The 26,765-nt window shown below is 39.5% G+C and overlaps 1 protein-coding gene across 3 annotated transcripts in view; it reads left to right on the top strand.

Annotated features, from left to right (window-relative positions):
- LOC139952233 (GREB1-like protein) overlaps positions 1-26,765 on the top strand; it is a 34,697-nt gene that overhangs the window by 967 nt on the left and 6,965 nt on the right. The window contains exons 2-28 of one of the 3 annotated variants that reach the window (XM_071951300.1): positions 2,735-2,867; positions 3,507-4,037; positions 9,415-9,591; positions 9,699-9,875; positions 10,809-10,892; positions 11,787-12,083; positions 12,570-12,920; positions 13,276-13,466; positions 13,779-13,914; positions 14,151-14,279; positions 14,692-14,829; positions 15,738-15,935; positions 16,124-16,307; positions 16,934-17,114; positions 17,688-17,827; positions 18,334-18,466; positions 19,241-19,447; positions 19,678-19,790; positions 19,926-20,182; positions 20,603-21,030; positions 22,124-22,333; positions 22,854-23,106; positions 23,735-23,877; positions 24,513-24,674; positions 25,047-25,251; positions 25,886-26,054; positions 26,386-26,592. In XM_071951300.1, coding sequence (XP_071807401.1) covers positions 2,738-2,867; positions 3,507-4,037; positions 9,415-9,591; positions 9,699-9,875; positions 10,809-10,892; positions 11,787-12,083; positions 12,570-12,920; positions 13,276-13,466; positions 13,779-13,914; positions 14,151-14,279; positions 14,692-14,829; positions 15,738-15,935; positions 16,124-16,307; positions 16,934-17,114; positions 17,688-17,827; positions 18,334-18,466; positions 19,241-19,447; positions 19,678-19,790; positions 19,926-20,182; positions 20,603-21,030; positions 22,124-22,333; positions 22,854-23,106; positions 23,735-23,877; positions 24,513-24,674; positions 25,047-25,251; positions 25,886-26,054; positions 26,386-26,592 — 5,531 coding nt within the window. In that variant the 5' untranslated portion in view covers positions 2,735-2,737. Of the gene's footprint in view, positions 1-2,734; positions 2,868-3,506; positions 4,038-9,414; positions 9,592-9,698; positions 9,876-10,808; positions 10,893-11,786; positions 12,084-12,569; positions 12,921-13,275; positions 13,467-13,778; positions 13,915-14,150; positions 14,280-14,691; positions 14,830-15,737; positions 15,936-16,123; positions 16,308-16,933; positions 17,115-17,687; positions 17,828-18,333; positions 18,467-19,240; positions 19,448-19,677; positions 19,791-19,925; positions 20,183-20,602; positions 21,031-22,123; positions 22,334-22,853; positions 23,107-23,734; positions 23,878-24,512; positions 24,687-25,046; positions 25,252-25,885; positions 26,055-26,385; positions 26,593-26,765 lie in introns of all 3 variants that reach the window. The other 2 variants (XM_071951298.1, XM_071951301.1) reach the window with 2 other exon arrangements.

The following is a 26,765-nucleotide window of genomic DNA, read 5'->3' as shown; positions in this document are numbered from 1 at the left end:
TAAGACTCATTTTGCCTACAGGCATGTTGTAATATTGCTGGTATGCTGTAATACAATACATGTATAAGTAGCACCTTAAATTTTTGAGTTACAATTTGATGTTTTTTGTAGCACAAACTGAATGCAGCCTACTTGGTCAGAAACACGTAATTTTTTAGCCCAATGAATCAACATGTGGTTTCCATTCAAGCTTGTTATCTGTTATAGGCAGAGACACACGGTACATTCAACTTGGTTCAGGCCTTGAGTTTCACGGAGGACATGGTCTCTGTTGGCGAGTCTTGGCCTTAGCGCTCCTTCAAAAGTTTCCCATGGACTTTAAGATTTTCTAATGAAAGTGCTCTTTGCAAAATGAAAACGGCCTTGCCCTCTCAAAGATGAAATTACAGGCCTGCTATTTAATCTTAATGACATCAATAAATATACCCCTTGATGTTCAGAGACAGTTTGTTTGGTTTATTCCGATCGATAATAATGCAGGTTTGGAGATCTGTGTTCAAAATAGAGTGTCAAAGACAGAATGACGGTAAAATAATACGTTGCTTTCTAGAATTCTGAATTACTTCCTTTGCAAAAAAATATCTTTTTGATAAAAAGTAATGATTTTCAAAGAGTTTTAATAGGTTATGAATCAGGACCGGAACACAAATGGAACTTTTTTTTCCCCCCTTATCTTTACAATAATGTTGCAAAATGCATTCATCTTTTGAGTTCTGGGTTCAGCTTGGATTGGATGGAATTCACTGATTGCAAAAACGAGCAGGTTTGCTCAACCAAAAAGGGAGTGGCATTAGCTATATGGGTGCAGTGTAATGTAGTTCACAGCCAAAGTTTCAAGCATTGTAAAGCAGCATAGCATGTTGCCTTAAAATCTCCCAGATTAGTTCACAATGTGTTAATTTATTTATTTGAATAAAATTAACATACTTTACACCCAGAACAATGCATACAAAATAACTGTAAATAACTGTTTTTTTTTGTACCCCTTTCATTATTCATAGTAGACATAATCCCCTGATATGGGAGCCAAACAGTTATTCCCAGCGCCAACAGGTTTAGGTACCACTGGGCCACTCTTAATCTCTTGGCTATTCAACGACCTTTATCCAGGCACACAAAGTCCCCCCTTTGAGTTTATTCTACTTTCCAGCCATCTATTGAGCTTTGGCCTTGGAAGAAACAAGGGTACTGGTACACTGATCAACTTGTTTACCAAGCTCCTGTGGTCCCATGGTATTGTCCCTATTTTGTCATTGCCTGCTAAACCATATCCTTAGCATAGAAACCAGCTCTGGCTGGCAGACTTGCCACAATAGGGGCAGCTTGTGTTGATAAAGAGCCAGTCCCTCATTTCACTGACCACTTGGTCTCTGTAAGCCGGGAACAAATAAAAGGAGCTGTGGCCTTGTTCCACAAAAACACTTTCTGAAGTTGGCTCGTTTTCAATGGACTAGTTTCGGGACTGAAAAGGGGGGGCTTTGCTGATTACATAAGGAGTAGTAATATTATTCAGGGAGGGGCGGAGTTAAGGGGGAAGCGTATGATGATGATGTGGACGGCTTTTTAGAAGTCCTTGAAAGTTAAGCAAAGGATGCTTGAATTATAATCGCATAGGATGTTACTGCGACTGAAATCACCGCCTTCTTTGTTTAGCTTTTGAGAAAGATGTTTTTTTTGCTTGTCTCATTTTAATAATAATAATAATAAAAAGACTTGTAATGCGCATGTATCCACCCTGCTGGGTGTTCAAGGCGAAGTAAAAACCAAAAACCAAAAACAAAGAAAAACGCACACAACAAAATTAGTCCTTGAAAACCTGTGACATAAGATAAGTTTTGAGAAGAGATTTGAATGTTGTAGTACAAAGACAAGATCGAAGATTAAGTGGCAGAGAGTGGCAGAAATGTTTTCAAGATAATCGCATATAGGCCTATATGATTTTGATAACACCAGAAACCATTAATGATAGCTACTTGAAACTTCAATACAAACCCCTTCATTTAAAAAATAAATCATCAAATTAAGTTGGAACAAGTTTTCAAGAATTTCAAAATAACCGGACTATGCTTTGTCACGTATGTCCAAATTGATTGAATTTCAGTTCTTGGAGACAATTTTTAGTCTGATATCTGATTTGTTACCCTTTGAAAAAACTGGAAAAAAACTGTGAATAAAATAGCCTGAAAAGTGTATTTTTAAACCCTACACTATTTGAACAAATAGGCTAAATATAATGCATGAAATTGCTTGATATCAGATCTGAAAAACTGTGATAAAGTAGCTTGACAGGTGTATTATTAAACCCTAGACACTATTTGAACAAGTAGGCTAAATATAATGCTTGAATTTGCTTGATATCTGAAAACCTGTGATAAAAGTAGCCGGCCTGAAAGGTACATTAAACCCTACACTATTTGAACAAGTAGGCCAGCCCATGCAAGGTTTTTGCTTTAGACTATGGTCAGCCTTTGATCTCAGTAATGATTTTCTTACTTTTTGCTAAAGACTAAACATCATACCTGAATTTGCTTGAAACATTTCTCAAGTGTGAAGGCAGCATCCTTTCAGTTTCCTATAGACGATGTGACCTCTGACGTCACTCGAAAACCAAAACATGGTTCGAGCGCAAACCGCCGGGCAAAACCTTTGTGTTTTGGCAGCCAGCTAGAAAGTACACACAATCTTCGGTCACATCGTCTATAACTGAACTTGTTTTATTTGATTTGTTTTTCAGACCATGGGGAACACGCAGGGCCTGCTGAAGAACTCTAAGTTCGAGACTGCTCTGCACATGTCCATCGAGCAGTCACTGCGATCCAACACAGCCACCCCGCAACCGCTCTTCTCGCAACTTTACTTGGACAAAGGTAAACCCAGAGAAACATATACCTCACAGTAGTAATCCAGAGTTGAAGTTCCATGAAACTTTCCACTATACCACAGGTTTTGTGGTTTTCTATAACTGGACCAGAAATATTTGTAGTTGCCATCCTTTTTTAACATTGCTGAATTTCAAGTGGAAGGTTTAGAATTGAAAAAGCTTAAGGGCATGTTTGAAGAAAAACTAGACTGTGGGTTGTGTTTGGTTTGATTTTGCGTTTACCTGCCCAATGCTAAAATTACTGGACTCTGGCAAACTGCACCTCAAAACAAGTCATTCAGTTAATAAGCAATTCTTCTTTTAAATCTTGCAATTAAAAAAAGGATTACCATTCAACTTAACTCCCAACTCAATCAGTAGTCATATTCGCAGCAGCTTTCCGCAGACAAAAATAATTAAAAAAATCTCTAGTTGTGCCTACTCTGCTATATTTAATTCTGACTTTGCATGGCTAAAAAGAATGCCATTATGTATTTAATTTAACTGGATAGAATGCTTCACAAATTACATGCCTCTTATTAAAATTGATTGTCGGTTTCAACTGCAGAGGCAAAGTTGCTTTACTATGAAAAGCAAAATTTCAAATATTATGTAAAGGACATGATATTGTTCTCTTTTTTTACAGATGTCAAACCAAATGTTAAAGATCTGGATTCACAGCCTTCTGGAGATAATCCAAGGAGGGAATCCATTTCTACCTCATCTTCAACGACTCCTCTCACCAGCCCCCCAGCCACCCAATCTCGCCCCCAGGACTCCATGATGAGCAAACCCCTCCCATCGCCCCGGTTTGCCCCACCCCCCATCGTCAGCCACATGCCGCCTTCCATTCCTTCACCAGGGTCAATGCCAGTCATACTGACCTCACCCAGACTCCCCAACCAACCATTGACACCACATCACCTTGCCCAACAGCGTTACGTTCTCCCCCCTCATGTTCCATTCGCGACCCAGCCACCTCCTCTTCAACAGATTCAGCACCCGCGCTCACAAGAGGGCGCCGTGATGTCTCATAGTCAGACGTCGTCGGCAACAACGTCTAGACAAGGCTCTCCACGCTTGTCAAGTGAGGAGGCTCAACCCATGTACAGGAGAGAGTACCTTGATAACGTAGGGATGCTGTATAATACGCTAACGGGAGGATGTCAGGAAGTAGGTAAGTGATGAGCCAGGCAGTCTCGGGCTGTCTTCTTGCAAAGCCATGTTGCCGAGCCAGTCGGTCCTAGACTTCAAAATTAAATTTCCCTTCTGTCCAGGTTGCGAGTGGATTTTGCTAATTGATTTAAAAAAACTGCCGTCTAAGAATTGGCGGTTGGTTTTAAAAATGCATTATTGCTGATAACTTGTTGTGGTCAAACCCTTACACTAAACCCTACAACAGCTCACCAATGTGATTGCAGAGCGTTGTATAGCCACATGCTAGTTAACATAACCAAGAAATCTACTCCGCGGTAATAGAATATCTACAATGATCTAGCAAGACCAGTTATCAAAACAACATTTAGCAAGGAGAGATACACAAGGTGTTCCTGCAAACCAAATATACATAACCAAAGACGTTCATAAGTGAAACTATTTCAAAAAGATGTCTGTGTGTTGAAGTAAAACCTCCTCATCCCTCTCCCAGAAGACAGAGACAGACAAGATTTCTAAATGACAAAGAATTTGTATTTAATCTGCCGTCTCAGAGCTCAAAGAAATAACCCATTACTTCAAGGGTGAAAATTCCAACTGAGTATGAATGTAAAGCTGGCAAGGTTATCTTTTGTCGCTTCTGCAGGAAGTATGACTCAAGGTGTTAGTAACATTCAAAGATGATTATTTAAGTCAGTGAGTTTTACGCTGTCTGATAGGGGAGGACGTAACCTTGAATCATATCATGGCGACGAATTGTTCGTCAAACATCAATCAAACTGTGTCCTTCCAAAAAACCTTCAATAAAACAAACTAACCAATGAAAATGTTAAAATTCATGCTCATACAATGTTTTTAGCCATGATTTGGTGAAAGGTTGTCTGAATTTGCTGGAAGGAAAAGAAATTACTGAAAATTGTCAACCACAGTCACCGATGAAAGTTCCTTGCAGCTCTGGAAAAAAGTTGTATTACAGGTGCAGCAGGCCTGGAATAGACCTTTATCATGCTGCCTCCATCTTGGTCATGTTCCTCGTATCGGATAACAGTAATCAATGCTAATAATCGTTTTACAAATATGGACCAGACTACTTTGTTCTTCCAGCCTCGGTTTGGTAACATTGACATCAATGGGAGAAATTCAAGAAGGCTTTTACATGGATGCCGTGGTCTTACAATGTTGTAGCTCACACAGACTTATATATTTTCCAATGGAGGTTCTCTTTGCAAAATGGAAATTCAACGATGGAATGCCAGGCCTGTTGCAGTTTGCAGGGGCATTTTAATAAGGAACTTTCTACTAGAACATTTCAAGGGGCACCAAGGCAATGCCCAGGGACAGGGAGCATGTTGTCTTTGTTGCCTCCAGGATATTAGGATATATCATGCTTGATAACCGTAGAAGTGTTCTTGCCACAGGCATAGCGAAACAAATTGAGATCATGGCTGTCCTTGAGCTGTCCTCTGAAGTAAGAATGACTCTGGCCACAGTCCCTGCAGTTGAAATGTTTAAACACTCTCAAAATTAACATAATTTGTTACACAATGTAATGACATGCACTGCCAATTGAGACAGTCTTATTTACTTATTCACTCAGTACATTTGACATTGTTATTTACTTATTCACTCAGTGCATTTGACATTTTGCATTTTGATAAGTGAACCTGAATAGCAAAATCAGTTAAATGTTTGTGAACAAAAAAATGTAAATTAAAAAAAAAATGCGATTTGATTTTGTCGAGCACTCAATGTACATGTATGTTCAGTGTGAAGTTTGCAAATATTAAAAATGTTTGTAAAAGTCAGCAACTTCAGCAGTTTTTTTAATTATTTGTAGTGTAAAGTAAATTTTGTTGCAGGGGATGACTAATGCAAAACGGACAGGTCTGTAATATGCGTTGTTTATGGCCTTGAAATGAAGTCTCGTGTCTAGTTTATTAGGACGTCTGGCTCCATGGTTTTCTGCATCCCAATGGTTTCCTGTTTTCAAACTGTATTTAATTTGTCCCGGAATCCTTGTTCACGATCTGTCTTAATGAAGAACCCCTCGTCGTACATGTATCATCATTTAGTACCTGGATCCTCACGAGTGGCAACTATTTTCAACTTGGTCTAATCTATAATGATATAAGAAGATGTTTCAAGGCAAAGTATACATTTTGTTTTCGGAACCGTTCGATTGTTTTCATCCATAAGATGTAATAGTATCATAATAATATCAAAGTCTTATATAATAATAATAATAATAATAATAATAATAATAATAAGGACAATTTATATTGCGCATGTATCCACCTAATTTCATATCAAAAGATGGTAACATTTTTGAGATATCACCGGAAAATCTGGAGTGGTTATATTCACGCAGGAAGAATAACCCACAATTGAAGTACACAATCTTAAAAATGTATCTGATGGACGTTTCTCAGATTTAATTTTTTGAGATAACAACATCTTTTTCCAGCGATTTTGTCCAGGCAGGAAGAATAACCCACAATTGAAATACACAATCTGAGAAAGGTATCTGACGGACGTTTCTGAAATTAAAATTGTTTAGGTAATAACATCTTTTTCCAGAGGTTATGTCCAGGCAGGAAGAATAACCCACAATTGAAATACACAATCTTAAAAATTTATTTGACGGACGTTTCTCGGATTCAATTTTTTGAGATAACAACATCTTTTTCCAGCAGTTATGTCCAGGCAGGAAGAATAATCTATCTTTGGGAAACATAATCTGAAAATCGTTACTGATAGATAGAGATCAATCCTGTTGATTGTTTTTAAAACCAATTTTTGCCGAGCCCGAAATAAATTCAGTGATCCTGCTCATATTCCCCAATTCTGGCCGAGGCATCGGTGAATATGTACGCACATGATTCACATAAATACAGTATTACAGCTGTCCTGAACTATGTAGATGGATAGGCAATATTACTCCCTGCGGACGTATCCTGTAATATTTCCCTGTCAAACCGCGAAGCAAACATTTCATTTCAAATGAATTGGGTTGGCAGCAGATTGGAAAATTGCCGGAAAATATGCAATGACCCGTTGCTCTGAGGTTATGTTAATAATAGTGATATTTTCATCTGGCAACATATGTGTGCTTTAGTCAGTCCAGCCATCTGCATACCACAATGTAATTTCGTTCTTGAAGGGGCACAGCAGTTTTCCTCATAGAAAGGGGCACTTCTATGAGGAAAATTGAAATTCGACTTGGAACTTTGCAAAGGGCACCATCAGCAAAAGCACAGGGCACCATGGCAATTGCTATGGGTGCAGTGGGCTATTAATTTGAGGCCTGTGTAGATAATAATAATATCCACAGGTTGTCATTGGACAGAGGTTTTCTTTTTAAATATTTGACCCTTTCCAGGGTCCAGGGCCAAACTGTCATTGAGCTGCTATAAGCAGGAAATATTGCTTAACAATTTTATGCTTGGCAGAAATGAGCAGGATACCAGTCACAGATTGTACATGTGACATTGTACTTTGGCTGGTAACCCCATTCTGGTAACCATAATGTTGTTGTGCTTAGCTACTTTTTTTGTGCTGAAGCGGCTCTCTGATATTAGGCCTATCTAGTTGTCACTACACAACCTAATAGTTATATGAGCAAAATTTGGGCAACCTGTTTTTTGATTCATGAAACTTTGCACTATTTTTCCAAAATCGGCTAAAAAGTCATTCCAGGAAATGCTGGAAAACCTGTGTCTGGTCATAACTAGAAATTCACATAATTTAAAAAAAGAAAAAATGGAATAAAATCAGCATTTCTGCGAATCTCATTAAACTCCCATGAAACCCAAAACCAATATAGACGCATCTGTGCACTGGATTTGTTTGGTTTTGGGTAGTCTACATGTCTGCTTTGTGATGAGTCCAGACTCAGCGACTCCACAAGAGACCATTGATTGATTGTAACTGTAATTATTAGAAGTTTATGGACTTGGACAGGTTATGTCAAGCTAAGCAAAAAGACTGTTACGCAAAATAAAAAACTTTAAAGACATATTCACCCCCCCAAAAAAAATAAAAAAAAATAATAATAATAATACAAAATAAATAAATAAATACACATATACATAAATATAAACAAATATAAAAAAATGAATGATAATATAAAAAAAATATAAAAATATATAAATAATATTATAAATAAATAACAAATCAATATATAAATGAAATAATAATAAAAGAAATTTGTAAAGCGCCTAATGAAAAAGCTTCTAAGCGCATAAAGAGAACAATGAAATATATACAATGAGTGGAAAGATAGATTACAAATAAGCAGGTTACAAATAAGCAGCTTAAAATAAAGAATTTAAAAAAAAATTACAAAAATAAAGAATTGTAAAATAAACATTAAAAATGCTACATCCTTTGTTCAAAAACAAAAAAGTAATTGTTATTACAGAATGTGTTCCTATCAATTTGATAAAGAATTAGTTTTGAATCCCCAACTGAGGTGCAACGTAATCCATATGGATTATTTCACAAGAGACCACAAGAGACTGTAGAGACTACAAGTTCACAATGCACAGACCTTTGTGATTTCTACATGATATCAGCTGTACAAACACACTCAGAAGCCCAGGCACCCAACGTTAGCCCTAAAAGGTTTTTCTCAGAAGTCTGTGGTACCAATAAGCCGTTTTGAGATATGGCGGACACGATGCTACAACACTGTAAAGTTGTGGTAAATTTGTGCGTATTGACCATAGAAATAGAACGTATGTTATTCAGTGAAGTGCGCATTTTAGGCGAAGCGGCGTTTACACGTAAACCTAATGACCACCAACATGGTGAGCGTGGCATCAGTCGCGGCGTGTGACGCGCGCTTATCACGTCCACCATACCTCAAAAAGGCTTATGGAGAGGAGGGCTTGCCTTTCTTCACTTGGCCTGTCCGGTGCCACATTCTGCATTGTATGCACAATACCCTGAATTTCAATTTTGAAAGGGCACAGCAATTTCCTTCTGCTAAGGGGCACTTCTATGAGAAGAATTTAATATGAACTTTGCAAAAGGGCAGCACAGCAAAAGCACAAGGGTCGATTTCACAAAGAGTTAGGACTCATCTTATCTCGAGTTAGGACAAGTAACTCGTCTTAACTTAGGATTAATCTTAAGGTCTGCATTCTTCAGTGCAGGCTTGGGACTCGTCCTAAGTCGTAAGTTTAGTCTTAAGTTAGGAAGAGTTTTGTGAAATCGACGGTAGGGCACAAAGGCAATTTCTGTAGGTTAATTTGAGGTCTGCATGCATGATAGTTGTGAGTATGGTCGTCTATCAAACGTGTGCACAGGATCAGATGACATCATCTGGTCGTAATATTTGCTGTGTACACACATGTACGCATTCCTAATGATATTCGTTGTTTGCTTTAAATCGGCAGGTTTTTGCCAGGCTGGAGCCGACATTCGCTTGACAGAGCTGAGTGAGAAGCAGTTTGATGTACCAAAAGGGTTCATCCTAGTCGGAACCAAGTCCCCTTATCTTCCGGAGAACATCTTGGTGGCTGCCGTTGATGCACGCTTTCTGCCAGATCCCAATACATCACTCGCACTACTTGGTAGGCAGTCGTTACTTTTGGGCAAAAACAAGATCAAATAAAATCACAAAATTATTTCAATCTACAGCTGCAAATAAAAAATGTGATTTTCTTGTTCGCCCTCACAGGATTCAGCGGGAATTGCGTCGGCTGCGGAGAGAAGGGCTTTCGTTATTTTACAGAGTTCTCCCATCATATCAATCTGAAGCTGACCACCCAGGCCAAGAAGCAGAAACACTTGAAGTATTACCTCGTGAGGAACAAACAGGGGCAGCTGGTCCGAGGACCTAACATACCCTGGAAGGGTAAGTCCAATCAACTCTATGCTAACTATCTCCTGAAGACGATCAGGGTCCAATTTCATAAAGCCTGTAAGCACAAAAACTTGTTAAGCACAAAAACAATTGCTGGGTTACCAGCCCGAAAACCATCCAGCTATCAATGCTGCGACTGGTACCTCGGTCATTTCTTGCTTAGCTAAGAAATTTGCTAAGCAGAATTTTCTGCTTAACAGCTTTATGAAATTGGGCCCTGAGGACTTTGATTGAAACGTTGAGTTGTAAACCACCGGTTCTTTTCAGACCAACACTACTCAAAAGAGGTTAACAAATGGTGCTAACGCAATCCTCACTAATTCTTCGGTCATTTCTAAGGAAACTACATCACAAGCCTTTTTCTTGGAACAGCATATATACAAAATAAATCGAAGAAATGATACATGTACCAGAATCAAACATGCGGTATAAATTCTAGTGAACTATGCATTCAAGAACTTGAACAGATTTGCACATGTACCAAACACTTTTTGATGAACACAATTTTCAATCTTTTCCTTTAACTTACCAAACAAATCTATTTTCACAACGGTTTTTTCCATCCCATAATTTTTGTTTGGTTTCCCTTACACAGATGTGTGATAAACACAGTATACTTAAGATGCTGTGCCGAATCATGTGGCAATGAAACACAGGCATACTGCTTGGGTGGGATTCGACCCAATAACCCCTGTATTCTAGTGTTTTCAGATGCATTAACCACTAGACCACACAGGGCGATAAGAGGCCAGTTATTGTGCTATATTGTTGCCTAAGAGACAATTCATAATTGAATGAGTAGCATTATTATGTCAAGTTAAAATCGAAATCAAATTCATTCATCTACTTTGTTTAAGAATCCCACCAAAAAGATATACTGTCTTAAAAGTTCTACCTTAAACTGTATTGTCCTTGTTCTTTAAGAATGTCGGAAGACCAGCTTTCCGGGGTCACAAGGGGTGTACATGGGAACACCGCCCCCGAACGTGAACATGTCACAAACATCAGGCAAGTTGGTTTCAATCGGGCTCATCCATATTCATCTTTGCTTCACAAGTCTGACATAAATGTGCATTATTTTGTTATCAAATCGGTTCAAATTGAAAGAATCAACAACCAGAAAGAAAGTTTTTGGTACATGTGCATGTCTTGTTGTAACATTTCCAACACAGCTTTTCTTGACTCACTTTAGCAACTTTTATGTGTGGGTAATTTCAGAGACAAGTTAATTCTCCTCTCCAACTCGATTAGCTAGGGTATTAACATTACCACTTGATTTGCACTCAGACTTCACCCTTAAAAAATCTTGGATTTATTGCATTGGTACATTTAAAACCCAACCAGTGTTTTATATTCATTTTTGGTTTTTACCAATATACACCGATGTGTGTTAGCACTGTATACTCAGTACTTACCCGAGTTCTGTGAAAAAAAAAATCACAAGCATAATCACTCGGGTGGGATTCGAACCCAAGACCTTTTCAATTATAGAGCAGTGTCATACCAACTAGACCACCAAGATTGCCCAGTGGCTTGACGCGGTTCGAATCCTATGTTTTAGCATGGGTACTGCAAGCTATTTAATAGATGTTAAATTGGCATCGGGGATAAAGAATATGAGTGTTTTTATAGTGCTGCTAACTCTCCCTGATTCTCAAAACATTTTCCTATTATGTTGAAACCAATTATAAGTATCTCTAGTTTTACATGTAGCTCTTTTCCCATTTAATGTATGATTCAACCTGGTCGTGTTTTTTAAGAAAATGAAAAACCTTTTTAAAGATGAATATTATCTGAACTGATGCAATAGAATTAATACAGGATGTATAGAAACATGCTTTTCGAAACATGATATGATTGTCAATTTAAATTTTCATATAATTTCCATTTCCTCTCTCACAGTAATTGTTCCCCGTCAGATAATGAGCCCCACTGCTAATATCAGTTACCATGGCAACCAGACATCTTCCACATTCCAGCCCAGGAGTTCTCCCTCGGCGACCATTAACCATTACGGGACGGCCCCTCCGCACGACACGACCGCTCCTACCCACAGCGCCAGTAAAGCGACCCATCACTATTCAACTGGGACGCCACCATTGATGAAGATAGGGGAGTCCGGAACCTCCAGTTCTCACCAGCAGCCCCTCAAGAAACGACACAGGTTTCATAGCATGGATGAAGAGAGACTCAGAGGAGGTCAGTGATGGGACTGAGGGAAGTTAATTTTCCATCCCTTTCCATCTTCTCAACCCAACCCAAATAAAGATCTAGAGCAAATAAAAGTTTCATCTGAAAAAATGCTTCGTTCCTTAAATTCCTTTAACAGTTCAATTCAATATAAAATCGAGAAAAACTACTAACAATATGCTGCAATGAAGTTGTTCAGGTTTGAGCAATGGCTTTGTCATAGCAGATAAAATAAATGATGGGATTTGAGGCATTGCATGGTGAGGTACCAATGTGTATTTGGTTTTGCGGTAACAACCTGTGTATATCCACTTGTTTGGTAGTTTATGTTCTTTTGAGAACTTGTTATGCTTTACCTTATATTATCGCGGAGTAGATTTTTTTGAAATTTGGGAGACAGTTTGTATTTCTTTTACTTATTACTACCTGCCTCCTTTCTTCACTTATACTTACTTCAAGTTTATATGTGTTTATATGTGTTTTAAAATCTTACAGACAGCTCACCAACCCTCCCACCCAAGAGACCAACCATCGCTCCACCACCCCTGCACCCGCCCAACTTCATCCCTCCACCCCTCTCCAGCGGGCTGCAAGACACCTCCTTTGTACCCCCTGGCCTGGCTGATGTCTGCCGCACCAAGGTGGTAATCCTGGACTGCAGTGGTAGCTCCCCTGTCTTTCATGGTAGCATCGGTGACATCGTTGTGAGTACGTTGTTCCGTGACAGCTTAAAGCCTTCTCAGCCCATCATGGCACACGCTGCAGAGAGTCTTGGGTTAATCGGGATGCAGGGGATTAACTTTGAGACCATGGCCCTCGTCATGATACAATATTTCGTTCAACTCGGTAAGTGTCTTCAAGAAGTATGAGTTCTTGCTTCATGAACTGGTGAATGTTTATTTATGGACCAATATCTTCAAATTTTGGTAGGGTTAACCTGTTATGCTTGTGATCATTATAACTTTTTGCATATGTACCACAGACCTGGAATTTTATCTTTGTGAGGACAAGGCCATTTTCATTGCCCTGGATTTACAGGGAAGACAAGAAGGATACGCCTATGTTGCCCATGTTTTTGCCTTGGTGCCCTTTAAAACAATTCTGATAGATGTTTTTCCATTGGAAGTGCCCTTTTAAAAACGTAATTCTAATCCTGCAATATTCATCGTCTCTTAATGTACCCATTTATTTCCTTTCCTAGGGGATAGATTACCCAATAAGGAGGAGCTTGACTCCGCCCTTCTCAAAGCCCGGCAAGACACCATTATCAAGGATCAAGGGGGTCAACACAACATACCACAATTCACCACGGTGGCTCCTGCTCAACTCCCAATGCTCGCTAAACTAGCTGTAGCAACTTCAGAAGGAAGAGTTAAGATCATCATAGCACAGGTTAGTGTTTACTTTTCAATAGGATTAACCCTGCTACTGTTTGACCATTCAATATCATCCATGTGGTTTTGAATGATAGATGCACTATTCCAGCCTGCAATAGTGTATTATGTAGTGAATGCATCTACAACATGTACACAGTCCACATTCAACCCTCCTACTGTTTTACCATTCAATAGCTTACACATAGTTTGGATTGATGGATGCACTATGTCAGCCTGCAATATATATATAAATAATGGATGAAGGTGGCAAGTTCAGATCTCTGGTGAACTTTGCTTCTAAAATCTGTTTGAATCTTCTCGTATTCAGGGCTCCATTGCTGAAGGCGTTTCAGAGACGCTGAAGTTGCTTGTGACGATGGGAGCGAACGAACAGCGCCCTCTATACTATGTTATCGTTCATGTGTCGAGGCAGAGGGGCACGGAATTCTGTATTGTCGTCAGTGGTAAGTGGTTGTGTGAGGTTCTCTTTGTTTAAGGAGTTCAAATTAATAATGGGGTGGGGTGGGGGAGGGGGTTGGAGGTTGGAGGAGATTCCCTCGGAGAGTAAATGCTGAAGAATGCTGAAATGATTTGTGGTGTTTATAAAGTCACTCTATTGTGTCAAATTTTAACCTAACCTTGAAGGTGTTTTAAAAAGTACTTGTGGTAAATTGGTGAAAAACTTTGTTGTGATTTGCAGGGTGTCGTCAGGCGAGGGCGCTATTAGAAGCTAGGTTATCTGTCCCCGAGACCTTCAAGGAGATCAGTTATGAGATCATTACGGGAAAGATTCAGCTGTTGACCAATCACTTTAGTAAGAATAGCCCTGGTGAGTATTGCAAATTTGTTTGCATCAGACGACAGCGTCTGGGCCCAACTTCATAGAGCTGCTTTAAAACACAAAAAGTAGCTTAGCACACCAAAATGATGCTTAGCAGAACAAGATTACCAGCTAAGATACCATTTTATATGTGCAAAATGTAACTGGTATGTTGCTTAGTTGTGCTAAGCAGAAAACTGTTAAGCAATATTCTCTGCTAAAGCAGCTTTATGAAATTAGGCAATTGCCTTCATTGAAATGCTAGTAGGCAGCAAATTAAAGTGTTTATGGTAAGGACAAGGATCATTCTATTAATAACCATAATCGTGTTAGATTTGTCATGAAAAATTACAAAATACATCACGAAAAACTGTAAAACCAATAATTAACTTCTTCTTCTTGTTTCTTCCCGTTGTTACAGCTGGCCATGACATTGATGCTCTGTTAGAGTCTTTCTCAGGGAGTCTTGAAGGAGAAGTCTTTGTTCCATTCAACGGGGAGCTTCTTCAGAGGACGGAGGAAACAGTAGCAGCTGAGATGGAGATGAGCACAATGAAAGGTCAGACAAATTCTTTCCTGTTTAAAGACATTGTACACTATTTGTAATTGTCAAAGACCAGTCTTCTCACTTGGTGTATCTCAACATATGCATAAAATAACAAACCTGTGAAAATTTGAGCTCGATCAGTTGTCGTAGTTGCGAGATAACTATGAGAGAAAAAACACCCTTGTCATTCGTGGAAAATTACTTCTTTCTTGAAAACTACTCCACTTCAGAGGGAGCCGTTTCTCACAATGTTTTATACTACCAACCTCTCCCCATTACTTGATACCAAGTAAGGTTTTGTGCTAATAATTATTTTGAGTATTTACCAATAGTGTCCACTGCCTTTAAAGGGTTTTGATACCTTTTGCAGATCAAGTTTTTGGCCACGACATGAATCCCTGCTCACTGTGAATGAAGATGTATGTAATATAACTTACATGTACCTGTAGAAGTTTCAGCCTCATTGGTCGTCACAGTTCTTTGAGAAAAAAAATTGAAAATCACAGAGCATTGTTTTCAGGAGAGTCGCATAAATCAGTGTTACAAGCTAAAATAATTTTCAGCTCACCGAGATGAACACATTTTTGTGTGTGAAATTGTTTTATCGATTTCTTAAAACTAAAAACCTAAATAAAAAATACCACATTTGATATATCCTATTCTTGTCGCCATCTACTTTCAGTTCAAATATTCTCTCTAACAATTTCACTGAGTCGCCACTCATTGTTCACATTCATAAGTGCCCTATAAACCTGCTAACAGACAATACATTGATTCCGCACACGTATGTTTAAGCACTCACCATGTTTTTATCGCAGGCTTAAACATGGCCACATGGTCTCCTCTCGTCCAATCAGATAGACTGTCGCGGGTATTTATGAATTTCAAATAAATCTTTTTGATTTTGTATTTTTATTTAGAGTATACTCCGGAGCCATTCAAACTGCACCCTCTGCAAATCTCAACCGCAATGAAGATTCTTTCCCAGGTGTGTGCTATAGCGGACTCGGACCAGATGGCTCTAGACCTCGGTCGCTTCATCAAAGTAGATTTACTGTTCATCGTTCCACCGTCCAGCATGTTGTTTCAACAGACGGTCACAAGACTTATAGAATCTAGTGAGTACACACATAATGCCAACTATCTTTGAAATTTATATTTTGTGTGTACATAACTTGTAATTAAATTTTTTCTGCTTAGCAAATATAGGCTGGATACCAGTCACAGATTGTACATGTGACATGGTATTTTGGCTGGTAACCTTCTGCTGCTAAGCATAATTTTCATTGTTCTACCCTTGTTCCAGACCTCCTTGTTGATCTCGGTCTGACGACCACCAACACACAGAAGACAGCTGAGCAGTACATCATGCAGTGCAATACCTCCAGTGAAAACCAAGCCAAATTTGATAATTTCCTCAGTAAAGTCAAGATTATGCCACATACGCTGTTTGTGCTGGTGCAGGACCAAGCTCACTTGGACATCTATCGGTATGATCTGAATTCCTTGATTTTAGTAGCCAGTTCGTGTATTCAGGAAATCAGAACATTATAATGGCAAATAATCACATCAAAAATGTCATTCATTGTTTGAAATTTATTGAGAATTACATCTGACATCTATAGGTATGATCTGAATTCCTTGATTTAAGTAGCCAGTTCTTGGATAAAAAATGTCATTCATTGTTTGAAATTTATTGAGAATTTACATTGAATTTATAATTGCCAGCCTGAAATATAATATCTGAGGTACACAGTCGACTCTCCTGCTGTCTGACCATTCAATATCATCCAATTGTGGCTAACTATGGCCCTTTTCAAAATGACTGGATTTGGCTTTGGATTCGGCTCAGGCTTGCCCGGTTGTTTTGACAATTGCGCGTGCTTTTGGATGAGAGAATGGAGCCTCAAGCCAAATTCAAAGCCGAAGCCTTGGTTTCGAAAAGGGCATATGCCAGCCTACAATGAATTTGAATGTATCTCCACAGTACTCGCATGTACACAGTTTGTTTTGTGCACATTGGTGTCACTATACACATACAATGTACACAACCCATGCAGTTGATCGGTCTTTCTGCTCAAAGGCTAGTTTTATTATGAGTTCATTTTCTTTACAGGTATTCTGTGAGTCAACAGCAACAAGGTGGTATCGTCCACCGCTATACCAACTGCCTGGATATTCTAGATGCACCAAATGTATTAACGCTACAAGTATCTGGGCTTCCTTATAACCTTCAGACTAAGAAGTCACGTATTCCTCCTCAGAATGAGATCTACATGCCAACAATGATGAAACAGGTATGATATCATTCCTTCCGAAAGGGCCTCTCAGAGCACTTCCAACATTGGGTGCGTTCGATTAGCTTCCCTATGTCGAACCCGCAGTGCTCACTCGGGTGAGCCCCTGGCGAGATCTAATCGAACGATCACTCACCCTCTCATGGTGACGTCATGCACCTGGGGCCAGCCCCAAAGTGACCCACTTCACAAGCAGGGCACTTAGGGCGAAGCTATTCGAACGTACATGGGGCAGACTGGGGTCGACCCAGGGAAGCTAATCGAACGCACCCAATATTAGCCCTGGTCACTGGGCCATTTGATTCATTCCCTAAACCATCTCAGGTCCCTTTGGAGCATACAGCCTGTGCAACGAATATGTGCTACATAACTCAATCACTAGAACCATCTCTCTGCCCTCACAGAAACCCATTTACCCCTGGTTTGAGAGAAGCAATTACAGTTAAAGTGTCTTGCTCATGGACTTTAACTCCCACTCTGCTAAACAGAAACACCAGTGCTTGAGTTTGGTGCTCTTAACCTCTCTGCCTGTCTCCCCTAACGTCCATGTTGTTTTACCGTCTCCCCACCCAGTCCCCCAGCAGCCAATCTGATGTAGACACCTGTTACTTTGGCATTGAGGAATATTGCAACACACTCAAATGGAGCAATGAAGCCCCACTCTTACAGTTTGACAACGTCTACGAAACAATCGTCGAATCGTTGCTAAAAAGGTAGGAATTTTTTATATCTGTCTCAAAGTGTCTCAATTGACTGTAGATCTATGCCTCTTTTATTTTCTAACTATTTGTTCTCGCTAGGCATGATTTTTCATTTTTTTTTTTTAAAGTTAGAACAAAGAAAAATTGGCTAGACTAGATTTGAGCTTGCAACCTATTTTAAGATAAGACGCAATTTCAAACTTGCCCGTAACTTAAGTCTTATTTTTTTATTTTTGGGGTTGAATAAAGAATTGACTAGAGTGGGATTCGAACCAATGACCTCCGGATTAACGTGCCGGCGCTCTACCAACTGAGCTATCTAGCCCTATATTGGCGGTGTCCCTATTTTGTCAATATCTTTGTTCGGGGGTGCCAGTCAGAAGCCAGTCAGAAGTCAATTCTTTGTTCAACCCCAAAAATATTTTAAAATTTTCCCAGTCAGTTTCCCAGTTCTGAGGTTGACATTATGTGGAGAAGTTGTTTTCTAGAAATTCAAACTTTGGTTTTCTTTTTAACAGGTATCCCAAGCTACACAGTATGGTGGTATGTACGTACCTCCTGATTCGTCAATACTCAGCCGCTCTAATGGCTCTAGCTGGCATCTCAGAAATACGAGAAGACACAACCAGCTCCACGTTTAAAATCATACAGGTGTGTATTCAAGAACTATAATCCCCCTACTTTAGTCTGATTTCCGATTCTGTTGTCTTTGGAAAAATGTAATTATTGTGCGTGAATACAGGCATGATATTCTTCCTACATAAGTCTGATTTCAGATTCTGTTTGCTTTGGAAAAATGTAAATATTGTGGTTAAATAGCATGAACAGTTTATTAAAGCTTTCATGTGCAAATAGAGAGGACAGCTCCTGGCTTGATGAATTGTTCCTACTTTTTCCCTAATATAATGTTGGTACTTCTATGATCTTGACTATATTTTGTCACTGCACCCTACCTGGGTTTTCTGCCGACATCTAAGCGAACATTTCTTCATCATCTTTCTCTACATAGGTATTGTCAGGCCTAAAGGGTCACAGTGGTAGTCAGTTTTGAGGTGCCCTTGGTTTTGTTACCCCCCCCCAAAAAAAAAAAAAAACTGCCTCTAGAAACCAGGCAATCACTGTGGTCTAGTGCTAAGACATGTGCTCTATAATTGGCAAAGGTGGGTTTGAATCTCATCCGAGTATTATGCTTGTGGATTTTGTTCACAGAACTCGGAGGAAAGTACTGAGTATAATAATAATAATAATAATAATAATATTAATAATAATAATAATAATGGAAATTTATAACTCTCTAACAGAGAAAACAGAAAGACTCTGCAGGGGTTAAAACTTCAGGCCACTGCACATAATAAACTTGTTTTGTCAACTCACTAAGAAATGCTTAATGAGTGTTTCAAGCATTCCTATATTTTTGTTTATCAGGATCTGGTCACAGCTCCCCTGGAGAGTGACAGCGGACAGGGTCAAATGAATCTACTGCGTATCCCATGCCCACAGCTAGCTATTCTAGCCCACGATAAGCTACGTACAGTGCGTGATAAGATAGGGTTCCAGTACAGGCTGGATATCTTATTGTGCAGTAGCGAACAGGAGATTACTGTAGATGAGTACTTCTTGAAGAGAATGCAGGTGGGTTGAGAAAGAGAGAGAGAGTTGGAAATTAAAAAATCTACGAAACTGAAATGTCTTGATTGCACAAAACGAAAGCCCCCCCCCCCAAAAAAAAAAATAAATAAATAAATAAATAAATGAAACAAAAATTCCCACTACAATTTTTTTATTTTATTAACACAAAAAATTCAATGGCACATTGTTTCTGAATATTTGTGAAAATGAATTTATTGGTTTTTTTTTTCAAGACATGGCGAGGCAAAGACAAGTCGTGGAAACCTGAGACGTATGAGGATCTTGATGGCTTACCTTGTATCCTCATCTTAACCAATAAGACTGTGACAGGAGAGACCTTGCCCAGGTAAGTAGCTTGAATCTGTTTTTCTATTAGACAAAGAAAGCAATTTTGAGCTATTCCTCGTTCTGGGACTTTGCGTAAGATTCTGATTGCATTAATTGAGTATGATCAATCAAGTTTACTTTGACCTATCCAAAGGTCGCTGAGGGCCGTTGACCTCCGCCTTGTCAACCACAACGTCTTCGACCTATCCAGTCTGGAGCAGGAACTTGGTCTTGCCTGTCGTTACATTGCCTCCGATGCCATCGATCCTGTCGTCACGGTAACGGAGGACAGTGACAACGAGGATGAGGAGGATGGTGAGAGTGAGAGCGGGATGGAGTACGAGCTGAGCGGTACACCGGGGCTTCATATCGATCTCAACTCACAGGCTGATAATGTGTCAACTAAATCAGGTTGGTGTTGTCTTGTATCCTGCTTAGATTTCTCTATTCTGTATTCTTTATCATTCTCGTTGACTTTGCTCTTCTGTATTGTGTACTACATGTATTTCTCCCTTTATTCAGATCAAAACATGAAGAGTAAACCATTAAGAATGCTCATGGCCCAATTTCATAGAGTTGCTTAAAAACAAAAAGTAGCTAAGCACAAAAGAATTATGTTTAGCAGAATCAGGTTACAGACGAAAAGACCATCTCACATACTATCTGCGGTTGGTATCCTTCATAATTTGTTTTAGCAGAAATTGTTCAAGCAGTATTTTCTGTTTCAGCAGCTATGAATTTGGGCCCAGGGCCATGTAGACCGTGGCTTCCTCAGCCTCCATGAGGTTTTTCTAGCCTGTGATTTTTCAACTACTTTTGTTTGTATTGCAGATGCAGTCAGCAGTGCGCGCTCTACGCCCAAACTGAGTGTAGCAGCGGACACCACAGCACGTCTTTCTACCTCCTCCCATGGGAGTGATAAAGACCCATCCTCCCAGCCCACTCCACATTCCAGTAACGTCGGGTCCCCACCATCCATGAAACCCCAACTCCCCATCAAACAATCCCCGCGGTCCACCACACCCTCCCGGAGCTTAGAATCCATCGGCATGGTGACGAGCTCCGTACCCACGGTGACCGATCCACCAAGTCTCCAGCCGGAGTCGGACGTTGAGGGCGGTAGTAACGCGGTCAAAGAGGAACGAGAAGTGGACGGGATTGCGCGGTGTGATAGGGTGGCTGAAGAGAGGGCCGAGAGGCCACCATTGGTCATTGTGTCCCGGTCAGTGTATGGGATCCTAGGTAACAAACACAGCAAGGTTGGTACACTTCTTAAACTTTACATTTATAAATACCCCAGACAGTTTCGCTATTCCTATTGGTGGAGAACGCGTCTTGTGGGGGTGTTTAAACGGTTGGAGCTGTTTATAACCGGTTCTTTTCACATACGTTTAGATGCATACTACACGCACGAATGCATATCCGGAAAACTGTCTCAGTCATAAAAATGCAACACACACAGACATTTGTTTACTATTTATTTCAAATGGCTGAATGCATACATTATATGGATGTTCATTATTTTCTTTTGCATTTATTGATGAGATTGTGTGACTTTTAATTACTATTTTTACTTTTTTTTTTTTTTTTTGCACTTTGCTTTGTGGTACTGCTTTATTTATATGATGACATTTGTGTTTATGCATTCAATTGTCAATGTATTGTATTTTCTGATATTTTTGCTCAAATTAATTTCCAGAGTTGTGTATATATTTTCATTTGTTATTATACAATTGAAACAATTCCTTACAGGGCTGTACTGTGTATTGTGTTGTGAACTGAGGAAAATTTGCCAAATGCATTATTGTTTCATGATGGTAATATTAATAAATCATTTTTGTTACCTATCAAATATCTAAAATATTGCTCATGTTTTAGCTAATCCAAGTCTGTTTTCAACATCGTCCTTTTAATTATACTTCAAGTGTTTTGTCTTGCATAGTTATGTACGTTTTGTTATGAGCACTATTTATTATAATGTTTGCATTTTGTTTGATTTTTCTCGCTTTTAGGGTCACAGCTGGTCTGTTTGTACAATCTCTTTGCAGTTTTATATTGTGCATACTCCTATTGTATATTTTATACCTTTCCATTGTATATTGTTAATTTCTTTAATTGCTTGTCATTGTTCGCTTGATTTTAAACTTATTTTTATATCTTGTTGTTTTCGCTGATTATCTATATTTTAAATGTTTCTCTGTACTAGCGCCATGGAGCATTGTTTTCGATGGATATGGCGCTGTATAAATTTTTACGATTATTATTATTATTCAATAATTTTATTGCATACATTTGCCAAAGTCCAATAAATGCATGTTTTAATAATTAAATAATTGATAATGCATTCCACAGAGCATTCTATCCACCTTGTCACTGCCACCCAGTGCAGACACCATGTGGGCGACTACATTGCGCCCAGTACCTAGTAAGGATCCTGAGGTGTTGAGTGCCTACTATCGGCAATGGACTGAGCCTAGAACCCATCACTATGATTATGAGAGGAAGGGGGAGGGTAACATCACGTACCACCCACGAAGGCTTCTGCTGTATGGACCTCCTAAGGTAAATAAACACTTGTAGACCCCTTGCACTAATGAAACACTAGGCTTCACGCCTGGGCCCAATTTCATAGAGCTGCTTAAGCAAAAAATTGTGCTTAAGCAAAAAAATCCTTGCTTATTAAAATCAGATTACCGGACAAGACTCTACTCAATTATTATTCTAAGAAAACAACAGCTAAATACCAGTCACAAGCAATGTATATGCCATGAAATTTTGGCCAGTAACATGTGTAAAACAAGCGAGCTATTTTCATGCTTAAGCAAATTATTTGCTTAAGCAGCTCTATGAAGTTGGCCCCTGAAGTCTTTTATCATTTGAGTGAGAAATTACCTATTTCTCACAAACTGTTACTTCAGAGGAAGCTGTTTCTTATAATGTTGGATACTATCAACAGCTTTCCATTGCTCGTTACCAAGTATGTTTTTATGCTAACAATTGTTTTGAGTAATTACCAATTGTGTCCAGTGCCTCTAAGATGTTTATTTTTTACCGTACTCATGAACAATTCTGAATTCTACAGGTCGGCAAGACGGGTACATTTATCCACTTCCTACGTGTCCTTTCCCGCATGCTGATCAGACTCCAAGAAGTGGAGGTGATCGACGAGGAAGACCTGGATGTTGAACCGCCCCCTAGCGACTGGAGTGTGCCAGACGTGACGGCGGTCAAGTGGCCAGATTACGAAGCCATGGTCAAGATGCCGTTTGATCACACCTTGAGGCATGGTAGATCCAAGAACCACAGTCCAGTATGGACACAGAAAGTTAAGCTGGGTAAGGACATTTACTTAACCCCCCTCCTACACTTTTCCAGTGATAACATTTCTTATTCTTGAGGGATTTATTACATCTACCAGTATTGAAGTCACTTCACTGGCTACTCATTGAATCTCCTATTGGTTTAAAACTTCTGTTGCTTATCTTTCGATACATACATGGTTCCGCTTTTATATATAATATTTCTTTGGTAAAACATACTCCTGTCGATCTCTTTGATCTTCTAATAATTGCTTGTTTGATGTTCCTAAGAGCGGAAAATCATGGGGTGATAGGTCATTTCTGCATGCCGGACCCCTTTTCTGGAATGACTTACAAAGGGTGAAAAGAAATAAGAGTAATATTCTGTAGCCGATAGATTTATAATATCCATTTATGATTTGATCAATTGTCTGAGACTATTCAAGATATAAAACAAGGTATGTTAGAAAGTGTCTAAATTGGTGGCTACAGCTACGGTTATGGCTGGTTTGCTGCGTCATCATATGTTGGAGAATAGCAACACCCTTAGCAAGAGTTGTATCCATAGCTGTACCAACCAATTGGTCTGGCTTTAGTCTTGTGTCAAGCCGCTGCTCTCACAAATTACCTAACAACCTTTGTCTTGTACCTAACCTCATCAAAGGTAAAGCCTGTACAAGTGCCAGCGAGTCTGATGTACAGCGGAAGCCCTCCACAGTGTCTGTCAGGCTGACCAAGTATAGCGCTCATAATGCATTCCATCACTGTGACCAGTGTCTTAATTATAAAGATATCTCAGCTGTAGAGGTAAGTCGATCCTTCATTCTTATTTAGAGGTGATAGTTAGGTCATATCAGTTGTCATCTATGCAAGACTTTTGGACGGTCCTGAGCATGTGAGCGCTTGCTCAGAGCTGCAAAAAAAGGATCGTTATGTCTGCTGCCACCAGCGGAACTCTCCCATTAAGTGTCGCACTAACCGTTACAAGACCAGCCCAATTCCATCCCTGGTTAACCTCTTAAACAATCAATAGCTTGTATTTTTGCTGTCCTTGTTTTTGTACTTTTATCGCTGTGCAATGTTTTTATAGATGTGCAAACGTTCAATGTTCTATCGTTGTGGAATGTTTTTTAATTGTTCTTAGTGTATTTTTATTTGAATAAATTCAATCAATCAATCAATCAATCAATCAGTCAATCAGTCAATCAATCAATCAATCAATCAATCAATCAATCAATCAATCAATCAATCAATCAATGTTTCCTGATCTGTTTAGGGACAGTATTGGGATAAGTTTGTATGTTTGTGTTATTCTGGGTTATTTGCTCCTTTTATCTTGGGGGCTTTGTACATCATTCAGTATTGTTACTGCAAGTGTCTTTTTAAATCGGTATTGATGAAATAAATAAACAAAAATTTGTGTGATTTGTTCACATTTCCAGGCGAGGGAGACCAAAGCGTACAGTATCCGTCTCTCCTCCGCGCTATTCGGTAAAGATCTTGAGCTTCAATTCATCATACCCCCACAGCAGGAGAAACATTTTGTCTTCAACCAACGCACCGGCCAGATGATGAGTATGGTTCTGCCTACTATGGGAGAACAGGTGTGTGTATCGGTAAATCACCCCCATTGTCATCGTTAGTTGTAGTTTAAAGATGTACCCTTGGTTTTTAGGAACTGTTTGATTGTTTTAATCCAATATAAACGTTAATAGACACAACAAAACTAACATCTGAAACTTACATAACCATATTACCTCGAAGTGAAATGTTTCTCAAAATGCTTTATACTATCAAACACTGCTGTAGACTTCTAACAGAATACTTTTATTGCCATTAATTTTAAGATTTCCAAACGTACTTTCCCTTTAACCCTTCTATGACCCTTTCAGGGCAAAACAGCGAAATTTAACCCCAGGACATTTCTGGGGATTTCACCAGGACTCATCATGGATACTTCATGTTCTTTTTCACAGGGTCCTAATGCAGTCAAAACGCCCATCTTCATGTGGACGTTCGGTCGTCATGAACATGGTTTAATCAACCTATACCATTCCATGGAGGGCAGCAAACACGTCCACGTCTTGGTGTGTAAGCAGAAAGATGCACTGGCCTATGAGAAGCAATGGCCGAATCATATCATATTGGTCCTGCCTGATGTAGTCAACGAAGCTGGCCCTGGTAAGTACAGAATACATGCCCAAGCCCTTTACGAAACCAGGGCCCAATTTCATAGCGCTGCTTAACAGTAAGCAAATTTGTAGCAGAAAAATTTGCTTAAGCCTTAGCGTATTTCACAGGTTAGCAGAAGATTTGGGCGGCCATATTGCGTGTTTACCGTGGATTTGCATTGTGATGTCATTTATTTTCGAGCGGTAAGCACCGGAAGGTTAGCATGCCTTTTCGTGTGCTTACGGTTAGCAGCGCTATGAAATGGAAATTGCACAGTAAGCACAAAATCGGTCGCTAAGCAGCGCTATGAAATTGGGCCAAGGGCTTCGGCTCCATATTCAACTCTGGCTAGCTTGGCCCTGCAGATGTTTTGAAAATTGCGCGTGCTTTGCGTTCGCGCTCGTTCCTTGATTTTGTGTAGGTATACCAAGCATTGGTTGCATCGTTGATTGTACTTGGACTCATCAAGCCTCCAGAAACCGCCGGATCTTCCTGTTTTTCAATAATAATCAATTTAAAATGAGCTATCAGCTGATACATGATGTCATGTACAGCTTACCCTAGTGTCTAGATTGTCATTACAACTGCACAGAGTTAATTGTCTTATTCAACATCTTCAAACTTCTCATTCAACTTCTTACAGGTGCGGCCAAGTATTTCATCAAGGAGTTGGCCTACAATAATCTGCAACTTGAGCGCAGCAGGCAGGAGGAGCTTGGTGTCGTACGGCATGATGTCTGGCCGTTTGTCATCATCATGGACGACTCCTGCTTTGCATGGCATGAGTGTGTGCAAGGAAAGAATGATGCAAGGTCAGAGGTCATTCTATTTCTGATAATAATAATATTAATAATAATACTAGGTTCTGATATATATCGCTTTATCACACCCCTTATCTAAGCGCTCAGTATTATAGACTCCCTAGTCTGCCAGAATTGTTTAATTCTTATGTACAACCTTTGACCTTCCAGGAATAGACTCCCTAGTGTCTCAGAAATGTGTAATGTTTTATTATGTACAACCTTTGACCTTTCAGGATAGACTCCCTAGTCTCTAATGTTTAATCCTCCCTTTGACCTTCCAGGATATACTCCCTAGTCTCTAATGTTTAATCCTTCTTATGTATAACCTTTGACCTTCCAGGATAGACTCCCTAGTCTCCTTGAAGGGTTTGATCAGGGAAGTGGAGGCCATCCCTAAGCTATTCAGCTTCGCTATGATCGGATTCCAGCAGTGGTCAGGCAGGTTAAAGGTCATGACCGAGGGTCAACCGTTCTCGCAATGCCATCTGTACAACATGGTGTTTGTGAATCTAGAAGAGACACAGAACGTGCAGTACGATCATCATAGGTTGGTACCCATTGCTGTCATACTAGTTAATCGAGGGAGGGGTCAGGGAGATATACTGAGTAGCCAGTATAGTGGGGCATCCATGTTGCTACTCATTTGAATGTATAACCTTTGGTTTGTATTGCTGATTGTCTTTTAAAAGACAGTAGAAAGAGACAAATTTACTGTTGATT

The sequence above is a fragment of the Asterias amurensis genome, chromosome 20 (genome assembly GCF_032118995.1).
Source record: "Asterias amurensis chromosome 20, ASM3211899v1".
Lineage (NCBI taxonomy): Eukaryota > Metazoa > Echinodermata > Asteroidea > Forcipulatida > Asteriidae > Asterias > Asterias amurensis.
The sequence above is the reverse complement of the archived record's forward strand: the minus strand, read 5'-3'. Positions and strand labels throughout refer to the sequence as shown.